General features: G+C 35.5%; 1 protein-coding gene across 5 annotated transcripts in view; it reads left to right on the top strand.

Moving 5' to 3' along the window:
• Positions 1-12336, top strand: part of PACRG (parkin coregulated) — a 268812-nt gene that overhangs the window by 148509 nt on the left and 107967 nt on the right. For all 5 annotated transcript variants that reach the window (XM_026109870.2, XM_026109865.2, XM_026109872.2 and 2 more), the window contains exon 4: positions 1813-1984. In XM_026109870.2, the coding sequence (XP_025965655.1) occupies positions 1813-1984 (172 nt within the window). The remainder of the gene's footprint in view (positions 1-1812; positions 1985-12336) is intronic.

Below are 12336 nucleotides of genomic sequence, written 5' to 3' on the forward strand. Positions count from 1 at the left end.
AAAACACAATTTTATAGAATTTAAATAAGTTCTGATTCTTGTTTTGTAAAGATCTTTATAGGTCTTTCCTTGGGATTGTTATTTTTGAACTTTCCCATGAGTTGGGTATTTTTTTGTGAAAAGCAAGCAAACAAAAAAGATCAAGAAACCAACATATATGGTAGTTTGAGTCCTTTTCTAGGAAATGTGGATTTCGTTTTTTTTCTTCCTCTGTATGGTTCAGTACAGGGACTTGACTTCATTCATGCATGTAGGTAAGTGGGTATTACCCAGTGGTTCTTCTTGATCTCTTGCTAGAAATAAACAATTAGTGTGTGAGACTGTAAGTATGTAATTGGCTTTATATCTGCCGATAGTAAGATAGTCATAGAAAATGTAAAGGACTCAATTTCAAGTATCTCTTCCAATTAATATTTGTTTATAATACATGGATCAGTTCCAGCAAGGAAGTTGGAAGTGGTCCAGTCAGCTGAGCTGTGCAAGACCTGGATTCAGATCTGCTCAGAGTCAAGCAAGGAGGAATACTAGTCTTGGTGGCAAGTAAAGAATGTGTCTTCTACTTGCTGACTGTCCCGTAGTCCTAACATCCAAACATCCTAAAACAAATTTCTCAGGTTAAGCAAACAAATACCCAGCTCTTCATCTGTGGCCAATAATCAGGTTCTCATCTAAACTATGGAAGCATCTAGACTGCTCCACATAAAGCAGTCAGTAATTGAACTTGGGTTTTACACTTCTCAGATATCTCAGAAATAACCTGAAATACTTGCTTTAGGATGTTTGGAGTTTCAGCTTGGTTTGTCTGAGAAAGCTTGTTAACTGTGAAGGCAGACGCTTCAGCTCAATTCTGCAATATTTTTTCAATGGAAAAGTAGGGTAGCAACTAAGCAGTGGTGTTTTAAAGACAGAGATGGGTGCCTAATGACATAGATAGGTGTCTAAGTGATTTTGAGGATCACATTTTGTTCAGAGAAGGTGCTTTGCTGTTGAGTCACTTCTTAGCTATATTCAGAGCTCTGATAGGTGGAAAGCAACCAGCCTCTGATTCTCTCTGGCTATGCTAAGTGCATATAACATCAGACCGCTGAGGGGTAGAAGAAGGAAGAGGGAAGAAAAGTGGGATAGAGTGCAAAATCCCTGAAAAGTCTGTAATTTGGGATGGTATATAGCTGCATCAGCACACTTTTGTACTTTGGGATTGGAGGAAGCATCCTATCAGAAATCGGGTGCCTAATTTCTCTTTTTTTCACATTAAAGACCCAATGAGAGAGGTGTTTTTTCTTTAAAATTCTGCTCTGAAATCAATAGCAGATAAAAAGAGGTCATTATTCTAGGAAGTTGGGAATTCTGTACCAGTACTGAAATTTGTACAGTGATGGATTTTTGTTGATTACAAGATTCTTCCTCTTACTGCCTTTTAAGCAGCCAAGTGAATATGTAAAGATCAGTTTTTTCTCTGTTACTGGAAATAAACAAAACTTCATTCTGAAAATAATTTGATTGATTCCAATGGGCAACTTACAGAGTAAGGTGCATAAGTAAGGATGTCAGAATCTGGTACTGACTTATTAGAAGGCTCTCAAATGCTGATTTCACATACTTGAATCTCTAACTTCATCTAACCAAAGACTAAGTGAGTTGAGCAGTACAGAAATTAGGCCACAAACCATACTGAGACTTGATATTCTGTGACAATACAAAATGAATATTTACTAAACATGCCTATATAGATGACATGAAAATATCTGTTGGTCTGATCACATTACATTAGTTTTGTTAAATTGCATTTCTTTATTTATTTTGTATTTTCAGGTAGAGATTGAGAAGCTGGACTATCATTATTATCTGCCTTTGTTTTTTGATGGACTTACTGAAATGACATTTCCATACGAGTTTTTTGCTCGGCAAGGAATCCATGACATGCTGGAACATGGTGGAAACAAGATTCTTCCTGTCATTCCTCAGCTCATTATCCCAATAAAAAGTAAGTGAACATGTGGGAAAAAAACCTAAAATTGAATTTATATACTGTAGCTTTTTGACAAGTTGCTAATTAAGCAATAAAACAAGACAGGCTGTGCATTTCATGGAGATTATTGCTAACCTGAGTAACTTGTAAGGTAGGAGGCCAGGAGGCTTATGCCTTCAATCACCTGATATATGCAGTAATCCCAAGAAAACAGACTGCCTTGTTAGTCTTTTTTGTGTAATTAAGTGACTCTTGGTCTTTGGAAGTGTGATGTAACATTTTCTTACCTGATTTTTATATATTGGTTATATAAATCCATTACTGTATAAAATGGTTTATCTGAGAAGAGAAAACACCAGAAGAAATTTATGAAATTATGGTTTTTTCTTTTGTTTATTTTACAGTTGTCTTATTCACTAGGTATCTTTTCTATCATCATTTGTATTACTTACCATGTGTGTATACATACATACATACATACATACATATATATAGAGAGAGTTTTGCCTGACTGATGAATGCTGTATGTAATATTTTAGTATTTTTAAAAATACATTGATTTTGAAGTTTTCATACTTTCAAACATAATTTTTTATTGAACAATTATGTGAAAGGTAACAAATGATGTGACTACGGGTGTAATGCCAATAAAACTCTTTTTATTTGCAAAACCTCGTCTTTCAGATAGATTGTTTTGTCTTTTCCTGTTTCTTTAGGTCAGTATTCTGAGTAAATGTTATTCTGAACCATCATCCTTCTCCAGTTAGGCATTACAATTTTCACATCTGTATGCTACGCCTTTACTAATAAATAAAACAGTGTCATGCTACATTGCTGGACACTGGAAGATGTTAATTTCTTAGAATGGTCTCTGATGTGGTTTTGGCCCATGCTAACTAGTGTTGGATGTGATTCTGGAGTTAACGTAGGCTAGAGACCATTCTCTATAGGCAATTTGCATGCTGTCTATTTTTTTGGAGACTACGGAAGTTTAAGAGGATTGACTAATATTATTCTGTGCCAGTTAGCATCCATTTAATTTACCAGTTGTAACCATATAATCCTTGGGTACATTGCCAATGTGTTTTAAAGTTGGCTTCTATCTTATCTTTGGTGAGCAGGTCAGGCCTATTTTTGGTCAGTCCTTTGCTCAGGCTTAGTTTCTGCAGGTGTTTCAGCATCCATGCTAATACGGAACAAAACCAAGTCATTGTATTTGTGATACAGAATGAATAAAATCAGACACAATTTTGGGGAACAGGGAAAAGGGAATATAGTTTGGAGCCTGGTAATACTGAAATATTTGTATTGGAAGAATCAGAATTGTTTTTCTTTTCTTCACTATACTCTCCTTTTAAAAAGATGAATTAAAAATGTCATTATCTGTATCTTAACATACTAGTAGATTTTTAAACTGTCAAAAGGAATATGTAATATTCAGGAATAGTTACTCTGTAAGTGACACAACCCTATAGGGGCCAAGTACAAGGTAGTTCAGACCTGTGAAAGGTTATGAAAACTACCTTACAGTTTTTCTCTCTAAAAGGGGAATACATAAAGAGAGGAATCATGTAATTTCTTTAAATCTGTATTTCCAATATTCAAAAGTAACATATCTGGATACAGGCAACACACAAATATATTTATGATAGCATAACTTTTTTAAAAGCTGAAATAATTCCTTCAGAAAAGACTGCAAGAGTCTGATCATAGCCCCATAGTTAGGATTTAACAGTCTTGCTGAGACTTGAATCTAGCTTAAAAATGATTACCTAGAAGCTTTAGCTACTACACAGCTTTTAACATTAGAAAGAGATTGCTAAGTAAGGATATGTATATCGAATTGATATACAGCCTTTTAAAAAGAATTATAATTTAGGGTGCTGGAATACATTCACAAATCTGCTAGTTAAATTTAGTTGATGATTCTCTTGTATTTTATTGCACACAGATTATTCTTTTATTTTAAAAGTCTTTTTTGACTTTCATGTGTGAAGAGTCTAAATATTATCAGTGAAAAAAGTTTCTCCCTAATTAAAGCCATATTAATATTAAAAATGATACTGTCATCTCAAGGAATCTGAAAATGTATGCCTCTAAGAGCTTTAACATTTTCTATGACTGTGTAATATAGCAGTATAGTCAGAGCTGTATATTTCTGTGACTCAGCTGCATCCACAATAAACTCAGGTATGTTTTACACATATTACTGTCTCTGAAGTGAGTGAGTTATATCTGATTAGCCAGTTGTCTTCTAGACCACTACCATATTTCTACTGTGAAAGAGCAAACCAGTTGATTGTTAGGCAAGGGAGTGTGTGAGACAGAGAGGAATGGGATAAAAGAAATACAGAAAAATAACTCTATAAATAGAATGCCTTTAAAAGTACTTTTCTCTCCTGTATGTGCATCAGATGAAAATATTAGTGAAGGGCTGATCTCTAAAGACATTTGAAATTAAATATAAGATTTCTCTATTATATTTTAATAAAATAAAGGGAAATTTATCCTCCTTCCCAAAACACGTGCTCTTGCTTAAAGTTCACGCTTTGTGAATGGTATACACCTAAGTTTAAAATGATATTATTTAAGGAACATATGGGTTACTGTAAGCTAAATCCTTTCTATGAATTTTCTTCCAGCTATGCAAACAGGAAATGACTAACAAAAAGGAGATAACTGAAATTAACAGATCCAGGGTTTTTTTTCTAAAGACAGCTGGAGTAAGATTAAAATAATATGGATATATGCAATTTATTTCAAACATAATTGCAAATCATTATTTTTCACATTGAAAGACACCTTTTTGGAAATTCAAAACAAGAAAGAAAGTAAGTCAAAGGCATTGATTTCTCAAAGAGAAAAATGTTCAGAATTTTACCTTACAGTGACAAAGGATGATAAAATAGTTTACATACACAGTCATTCTATGGCATAAAAAGTAGGAAAAACATATTACCTGTATGTGTCAAACTTGCAAGAGAATAAATCCAACTAAAAATTAAAAAGTGAAAAATCATAAAGTGTAAGGCGTTCAGGGTGCTTAGACTTTTCACTCCCTTTCATGGAAAATATAGGCAAAGCCATTGTTTGAGTAATTTAAACTAGGACCGACATCCACCATTTGAGATATAGCACAAAGAATGAAGTACTTTGTAGAGGTATTACGTAAGTTTTCATGCACAACAAACAGTGGAATATCTTCTCCCTTGCCAGGAAGATCTGTATTACTGTTTTCACACTATAGAGACGGAAAGAGATAGAAGGAGCCTAATTTTGCCCCATGTCATGAGCTGCATCTGCGGCACGGAGAGGAATAGAACACAGATCTCACAAATCTCTGGTGTGGAAAGCAAAGCTGCCTGTAAGTCACATCAGACTTCCCTTATTTTTAGGACACAAGAGAGTCTGTCTGGCCCCACCATGTCTTTCAGTAATGCAGTGATTTACATTACATCCAACCTGTGGCCTTGAGTTATCTATAGACAGTCAAGAATAGCTAGAAAAAAGGGCATGGGGGTGAGAGATGCCTATTGTCTGTAGTATTTGTTTGCAAATGGAGAAGTCCTGTTGAAGATTCTGTCTGATCATTAGGAGAATGTAAAATTCCTTCTGATATCCATTCTTCTGGGAAATTACTGCTTTTAAAACTAGATTTGCCAGAATACATGACAAGTCATAGAAGCCATAATTCCTTTCACTTGCTTTCCTCAGGCTTTCACGACTGTTAGATTCCTGCAGAAACTGCAGAATTCCCCAGCTTCAACAGGAGACACATGCAAACATAAACACGGAAAGAGGTGGCAAGTTAGGTACAGCTTTTCCAATATTTCTGTGCACAGTATCAGGGACATCCTACACAGTGTGTAGAAGCACCTAATCTCCTGTCAAAGGCACCTGTTATTCTTCATTAATAGTAACTGTGTTTCCATTTACATTTTCTTTGCTGGCAATGTAGCCATAAGTAGTTCCACCCTCTTCACGTCCAAGCTGCCCAGTAGCTCCAGCTCCCACACCCCAGTTCATTGCAACTGACTTGTGCTAATGCAGTTGTTTGTGGAGCACCTCTGTGAATCTGATTTACTGATGTATTCCAAATTAAAAATAAATAAATAAAAACAAAACCCTTTCAAAGTGGAGTTACTTTTAAACTCAGATCATTTCAATGGTCTAGTTTATAGCTTCACAAGTGAAGGAATAGTATGCAATAGCACAGGAGTTAGAATAAGCAATTGGAGTTGATCAGTAGGAACTTCCTGATACAGTTTTGCTAATGAAGAAAATCATGTGAAATTAAGCACTTAGGCATCTTGGATCAGCCACTTGCCAGAAACCTTTTCTGATCTGTGTTGTGAATCCTAAAATGGACATGCAGGTAATCTGAGTCTAGGCCTAGAAATTAATAAAGCTAAAGTCTTTGTGCTAGACACTATTACAGAACAGTCCTCATCTTCCTACTTAAAGTGTGACTTAGATGGAGTATCGTTTCTTCACAGTTGCAGCCAGCAGACCAACACTGCTGGCTGAGTCAGAAAAGAATAAGCTCCATCTTAAACAATAGTGGAGTTTTATTTTCTGAGTCTGTTTTTGCAGTCTTAAAAATGTCTTCAAGGATATCTTAAGCTTTGTTGAAAGCTCAGTTTCCTTAAGGAAAATAGATCTTTTGTGAGTTAGATACAGAGATATGCACTGAACAATCCTCTATCAATGTGACCTTCAGAGTCCTTGCTAATAGTTTAATAAATTCCTAAATTAAACTGATTTCTGTTTTCTTTTACTCCACATCCTATCACCATGTAAAATGTGGATTGATGTCTTTGACAATAGTGTGGGTATTCCATATTTAGTATCAAATCAGGGTCACTTGCATTTAGATGAGTGAAGTTTAAATTGTTGCTAACAGCTGTTGTAAGCACATTTATATTTGTATTTCTTCTCATATATCTTCACTACATTTGCCAACCTAATAATCATGTAATACTTCCTTCTTTCACAGAATGCTAAAATATTTTTATGCAATAAATCTGGCTTCCTAGGCTGTATATTTACTTCTTCTCTGTAAATCATGTAAGTTGCTTCCTACCATCTACAGAAAATAAGCCTTTAATAGAACTTCTATCTTCCTCCTGACTGAATTTTGTTCTAAAGAGCCAATCTGCTTCTTAAGAGCAGGGACTGAAAACTGATTGTAAACAGGCTTATTTTTATAGGCTTAAAATGTTTTTAAAGAAAGCAAATGTCTTTTTTTTTAAATTCTTGATTCTCAAATATTGAATCATTTATCTCCCATAGCCTCCATCACATAATATGAGTGATTGCAGTTAGTAGATTTTTGTTAGATTCTGCAGTTCAAAACTGGTCACTTCAAGAAGTTTCAAAATGGTATAGAAATTATATTTCTTATTACTCCTGTTACTCCTGTCTGTGAGAAGAAAGTGTGTTTCTCATTCCATAAAAATATCTTACCCATGTTCAGCAAGTGAAATAGGCAATTAATTTCTCTCATTTTTGAGGTTGGAGTTAGGGCTATTCTCTCCCCAAATATCACTTTTGTTAATGCTGAATTTCATCTGCCATTTTGTCATCCAGTTATTCAGTACTATAAAGATCTTCTGCAGCCCTTCAGACTTGTCCCGTGTCTTTGCCATCTGGAATAACTTCATATCATCAGAAAACTTTGCCACTCAGTAGTAACCACCTCTTCCAAATCCCCTATAAATCTGCTGAAGACCGTGAAATTCAGCACGGATTCCTGCAACGCTCTACTCGTGATCCCCTTCCTCTATGAAAACTGACCATTTATTGTTACCCTCACTTCCTATCACTAAAAAATTATTTATTTGTATGAAAACCATGGCAGTTAAGTGTTTCAAGAATCTTCAGTGAGGGACCTTATCAAATACATTTCAGAAATTTAAGAAAACTATATTACCTGACTTTTCCTGTCCAGATGCATCTTTATTTCTTCAAGAACCTACAATACATTTAGAACACATTCTATTAATTTCTGCAGTATAGATGTCAATATTACTGATCTTCAGTTCCCCAGATCTTTCCTGGAATCCTTTTTAAAGCGGGTATCACATTTCACTGATAACAAGGCTGTTTTCATTGAGATAGTCCTCAGTGCAGTTCAGTAGCGTGAGGGCAGCACAGGGGAAGGAACATACATCTGGAGATAGATGGGAACTGAATAAACTGCCACAGCCACTGAGAAGAAGGTTCTGAGGACTGTATTCTTGCTGTACCTTTATACTAATTAATAGAACAGTGCATGCAAATGTTAACAGAGTTCAGGTTTTACAGGTGCTTATCAAGGAAAACACTACAATTAAAAGTACAATTAAAGTTAAAAGAAGTCTCTGACTTTGTCTTCAGTGTTCTGCTACATCTTGTTTCTTTCAAATATCAATGTAGTGATGGATCTTAGCCTTTTCTGTGCCTTAGGCTTTGGTTTTACAGGACAAAGACTTTGGTGACAGAACTGCCAAAAGTTTTCCTTCCTTGCTCCCTATTCCTCCTTCCCATCACCTTACTGCACCACATTACTTCAATTGTGCTGGAACAAATATTTCTACAACTATATTGTACTTTGGATCAGGAACTTAACTGACTTAAAAAAAAATACAGAACATGAGATTGTTATTTTGGTTTTTGCTTACTCTAGATTGAAACGCCTTGTTTTGTAACATAGCCCAAGCTACTGTTTTGTAAAATTAGCATAATATTTTTATTATATCAATACAGGAAGCTAAGTATTATGCATTTTGAAAGTTTTGGACAAAATGCTAGTTAAGATAAGCATGTATCAGTTTAATCAATTACACTTTGAGGACACTTCGTATCAGTAATTCTTTAAACTTGACTCTGTGAATCTAAGGAAAGAATGTCTTGAGCTTTAAAATTAACAAGATCAAGTAGACCACAACAATAGCAGCATCTTTAGTCTGAGGGCTTATTGCCCTGCAGGAGATCTGCTCTAAGTATCTTGTTCTGCTTCAGGCAGATCATCTTCTAAAACAAGTGCTTCATTTACAAATGAGAGGAAAGAAGTGAATGCTAACTAAACTGGTTTTACTTTTTGGTTTTGAGACCTAAATAGAAAATGTAAACTGACAGTGCATTTCTAAACAGAGATCCACAGATGTATTTGGAGATTTGGAGAAGGGGTTGAAAATAATGAAAGGACAGCTCAAATTAACCAGGATTAAATTATTAAATAATTTTAATTGAACTACCAATTTCTAAACTTTAATGTTTAGGGAAAAGATGAAAATGTGCACAATACAGTTTGATTCTGTAAAGTCTAGGCTTTCAGTCTGGGAAAGACATTTCTGAAGTGATCTCTTCAGTGAAAATACATTGTCTTATGGAAAAGATCCACTGTATACTGGGAGAATTTCAGTCATGTTTCCTGACTTACAAAATTTATGAATTCCAAAGATGAGAACTGTGGTTTCTAATACAGGTGACATCTGAAATAGGATAGGATTTTCCAAACTGCCAGATAAAAACAAAACATCAACTAAGTTTGTTTCTGGGTCTTTTTCTTTGAGATGTTAGAAGTATTACTCAAGGAAAAGATCTGAACTTTTAAAAATAGTCATTTCTATTGCTGCATAGATAAGCCTCTTCTATCTAAACTGATAAACAAGTGAGCAGCACATACCTGAAGGAAAGTCCCTGCTGCTAAAAGAAATTAACAAAAGAAAATTCTAAATTTGCATACATTGTCAAGGCAGTTTAATGAAACAGTTTTTCACTGCAGCTGTCAATGAATTAGTGGTACATATCAGCTCATTGCTAACAAGTTTTGATATAGAACACTGTGAAATACCTTTGGAAAAAAAATGCATAGTATTTCAAAAAACCTTTCAAATTTCATAACTATTACTGTGCCTTTGAATGGAAGAAACACCGAGCTGACTCGGATACTGAGCTTTTACACCGGATATCTATCCTGTAATATTTTTTCAAATTGTCTTTATGGTGAACTTCAGAAAACACTTGTTTGAAAAAAATCATTAGCAGGAGAAATTAAAATATCTATAAAGTACATACCTCATTATAGTCTTGCATTGACCAGTTTATTCAAGCTGGAGCATGTCCTGGAAAAGTGTTCAGACTCATCACAGGTAAAATTGTTGAGCTGATAGCATTAAAGGACAAAGCATTGGAACCACCAAGCAACAGAGTCAGTTTATTATTTTTTTAAAAGTTGCTGCGTAACAGAATTCTACAATTCATAGCATGCTGAGAGAAAGGGAAATATATACAATTAAGGGAGAAGAATCCTCTAAAAACCCATTAGGAAATGGAAAGGTATCTTTGAAAGGCAAACAGGTCATTTATTTTGCTCTAGTTGTCAATATCTGCTCCTTAACAGCAGAACTCTAGGTCAAGAGGCAATAGCTTAGCATGCTTTCAAATTAGAGTAGTTTTCATTTTTTACATGTTTTCTTCTTTAGAGATATATGGTTGTTCTATATTAAGGATTTTAGAAAGGGCTGCTTGACTCCTGTATAAGGATGCTAGTACTTTCATACCTTCTACTGTTTTAGTACCCTCCAGATATCACTCACACTTTTCAGACTGTTGAAATGCACTTATTTCATATACAGCATTAAAATTTTCTTCTTTTGATTCATGTGGGAGAGTGGTCTGCAGCGATGGTAGTACACAGAAAATAATTACCAGATTTTTAAAAAATAAACATATGTTTGAAATTGATATATCCTTGGGGCAGGGACTGTCTCTAATTAAATGTTTATACAGTGCCTGATATAATCAAGCCAGGAGCTGGTTGACTATTATGCATGCCACAGTCCAAATATTTAATAATAACAACAACAGTTCTGCAGTCAATTTGATCTTACTTTTGATATTTACAAGTGTTTTCCTAACACACGCTGCAGATTTTCGCAATTTGAAGGGCTTCAGGCTTGAGTTCTGCAGTCTGTTCGGTTCTGCCATATCCATGACTGGCACTCAACCTGTTGATCCAAATGCTGTCTTTTGTCATGTGTGTCAGATGGGGGAGAGGATGCGCCTGTATTGCGGGGGCTGGGATAGATACCCAAATGATTCATCTATTATGCAGAAGAAATAAGTGCCAGTATTACCATTCAGAGTTCCAGTAACTACCACTGTAGCACTACTCAGATATAAGGAAACATTCATTTGCCCTTACTTGCGTGATAGGTTCTGAGATGAGCTGTTCTTTGGAAACATTCTTCTGGATGCAGGATGTATTCAGTTTGCTGCAATAACTGAGGCTGCTGAGACATAATTCACACGCTTGACTTTATTAAGGGATTCATCCTTACCAGGACAATCCTGGCTTCCACTCAGACCAGAGCTGTCTTTGAAGAAGACAGAATTCTGAAAACGAGAAACTGTCTGAAAACCTTTGGGAGCCAACATCCACGGATAAAGACTTCTTTCCGTGGGTTGTTGGACAGCCCATTCCCACTTACATGTCACTCTTTGCATGCCAAAAAATAAGGGCCCTCATCCTATAGGCCAGCTTCTGCAGTCAGGAAGAACCATTCATGGAAGTAGGTACAGTTCATTTGCTAGTCAAGGATTAAGAGGTCATGATACCTGCTAGGAGTTACGTTTTACAATAATTATTCTGCTGAAAATTACAAGGACTAGTGGTAATTTCCCTCATAGCAACTATTTCTGCTTATGACAGTTTAGTCATGGATAAGCCTATATGTTCTAACCTCAGAGCAATTTTTCACTTAGCAGCACTTCTTTGACTTCAAATCACACTATGATGCACTAGAGCCCCATTATACCTGAGACTTCCTAAGTGTTGCTTGGCAGTAGTGTTAGTATGCTGCTAGTAAGCATGCAAAGAGGCATGAAAAGAGACGTTAATTATTAGTTGATTTTCAAGAGCTGTCTCTACACAGTCACACAACCAGTTTGACTTTCCCTTCAGAGCGCTGGCTCTGATTTTCAACAATCAGCAGGCATGAGAAAAGGAGCAGCAGGTGAGGCACCATGCCCTTGCTTGAAGAGGTGGAATAACTGGCATTGCTGTCATGTGAGAATGCTACCGCACTCCCTATGGAACAGCATATCCTATATATACTAGCAAAACTTAGTGCCGGAAATATAATACTGAATCCCATTACTTAAATGAAAAGAGAAAGTTCTTGTATTAGCAAGTAACCCCTCTTTAAATTTAGGTGTATTCTTGACTATAATTTTTTCCAAGTGTTTATACTTAGATTATGTTCAGTAATATTTTTATATATTTCAGTGGTTCTAACATCTGTAGTATTGAATTTGAGCTTATCTTTTACAGTTTTTGCTTTCACAGTGTGATGATGTAAAGATCTATGTAAGTAGGTAGA

The sequence above is a fragment of the Dromaius novaehollandiae genome, chromosome 3, assembly GCF_036370855.1.
Source record: "Dromaius novaehollandiae isolate bDroNov1 chromosome 3, bDroNov1.hap1, whole genome shotgun sequence".
Taxonomy (NCBI): domain Eukaryota; kingdom Metazoa; phylum Chordata; class Aves; order Casuariiformes; family Dromaiidae; genus Dromaius; species Dromaius novaehollandiae.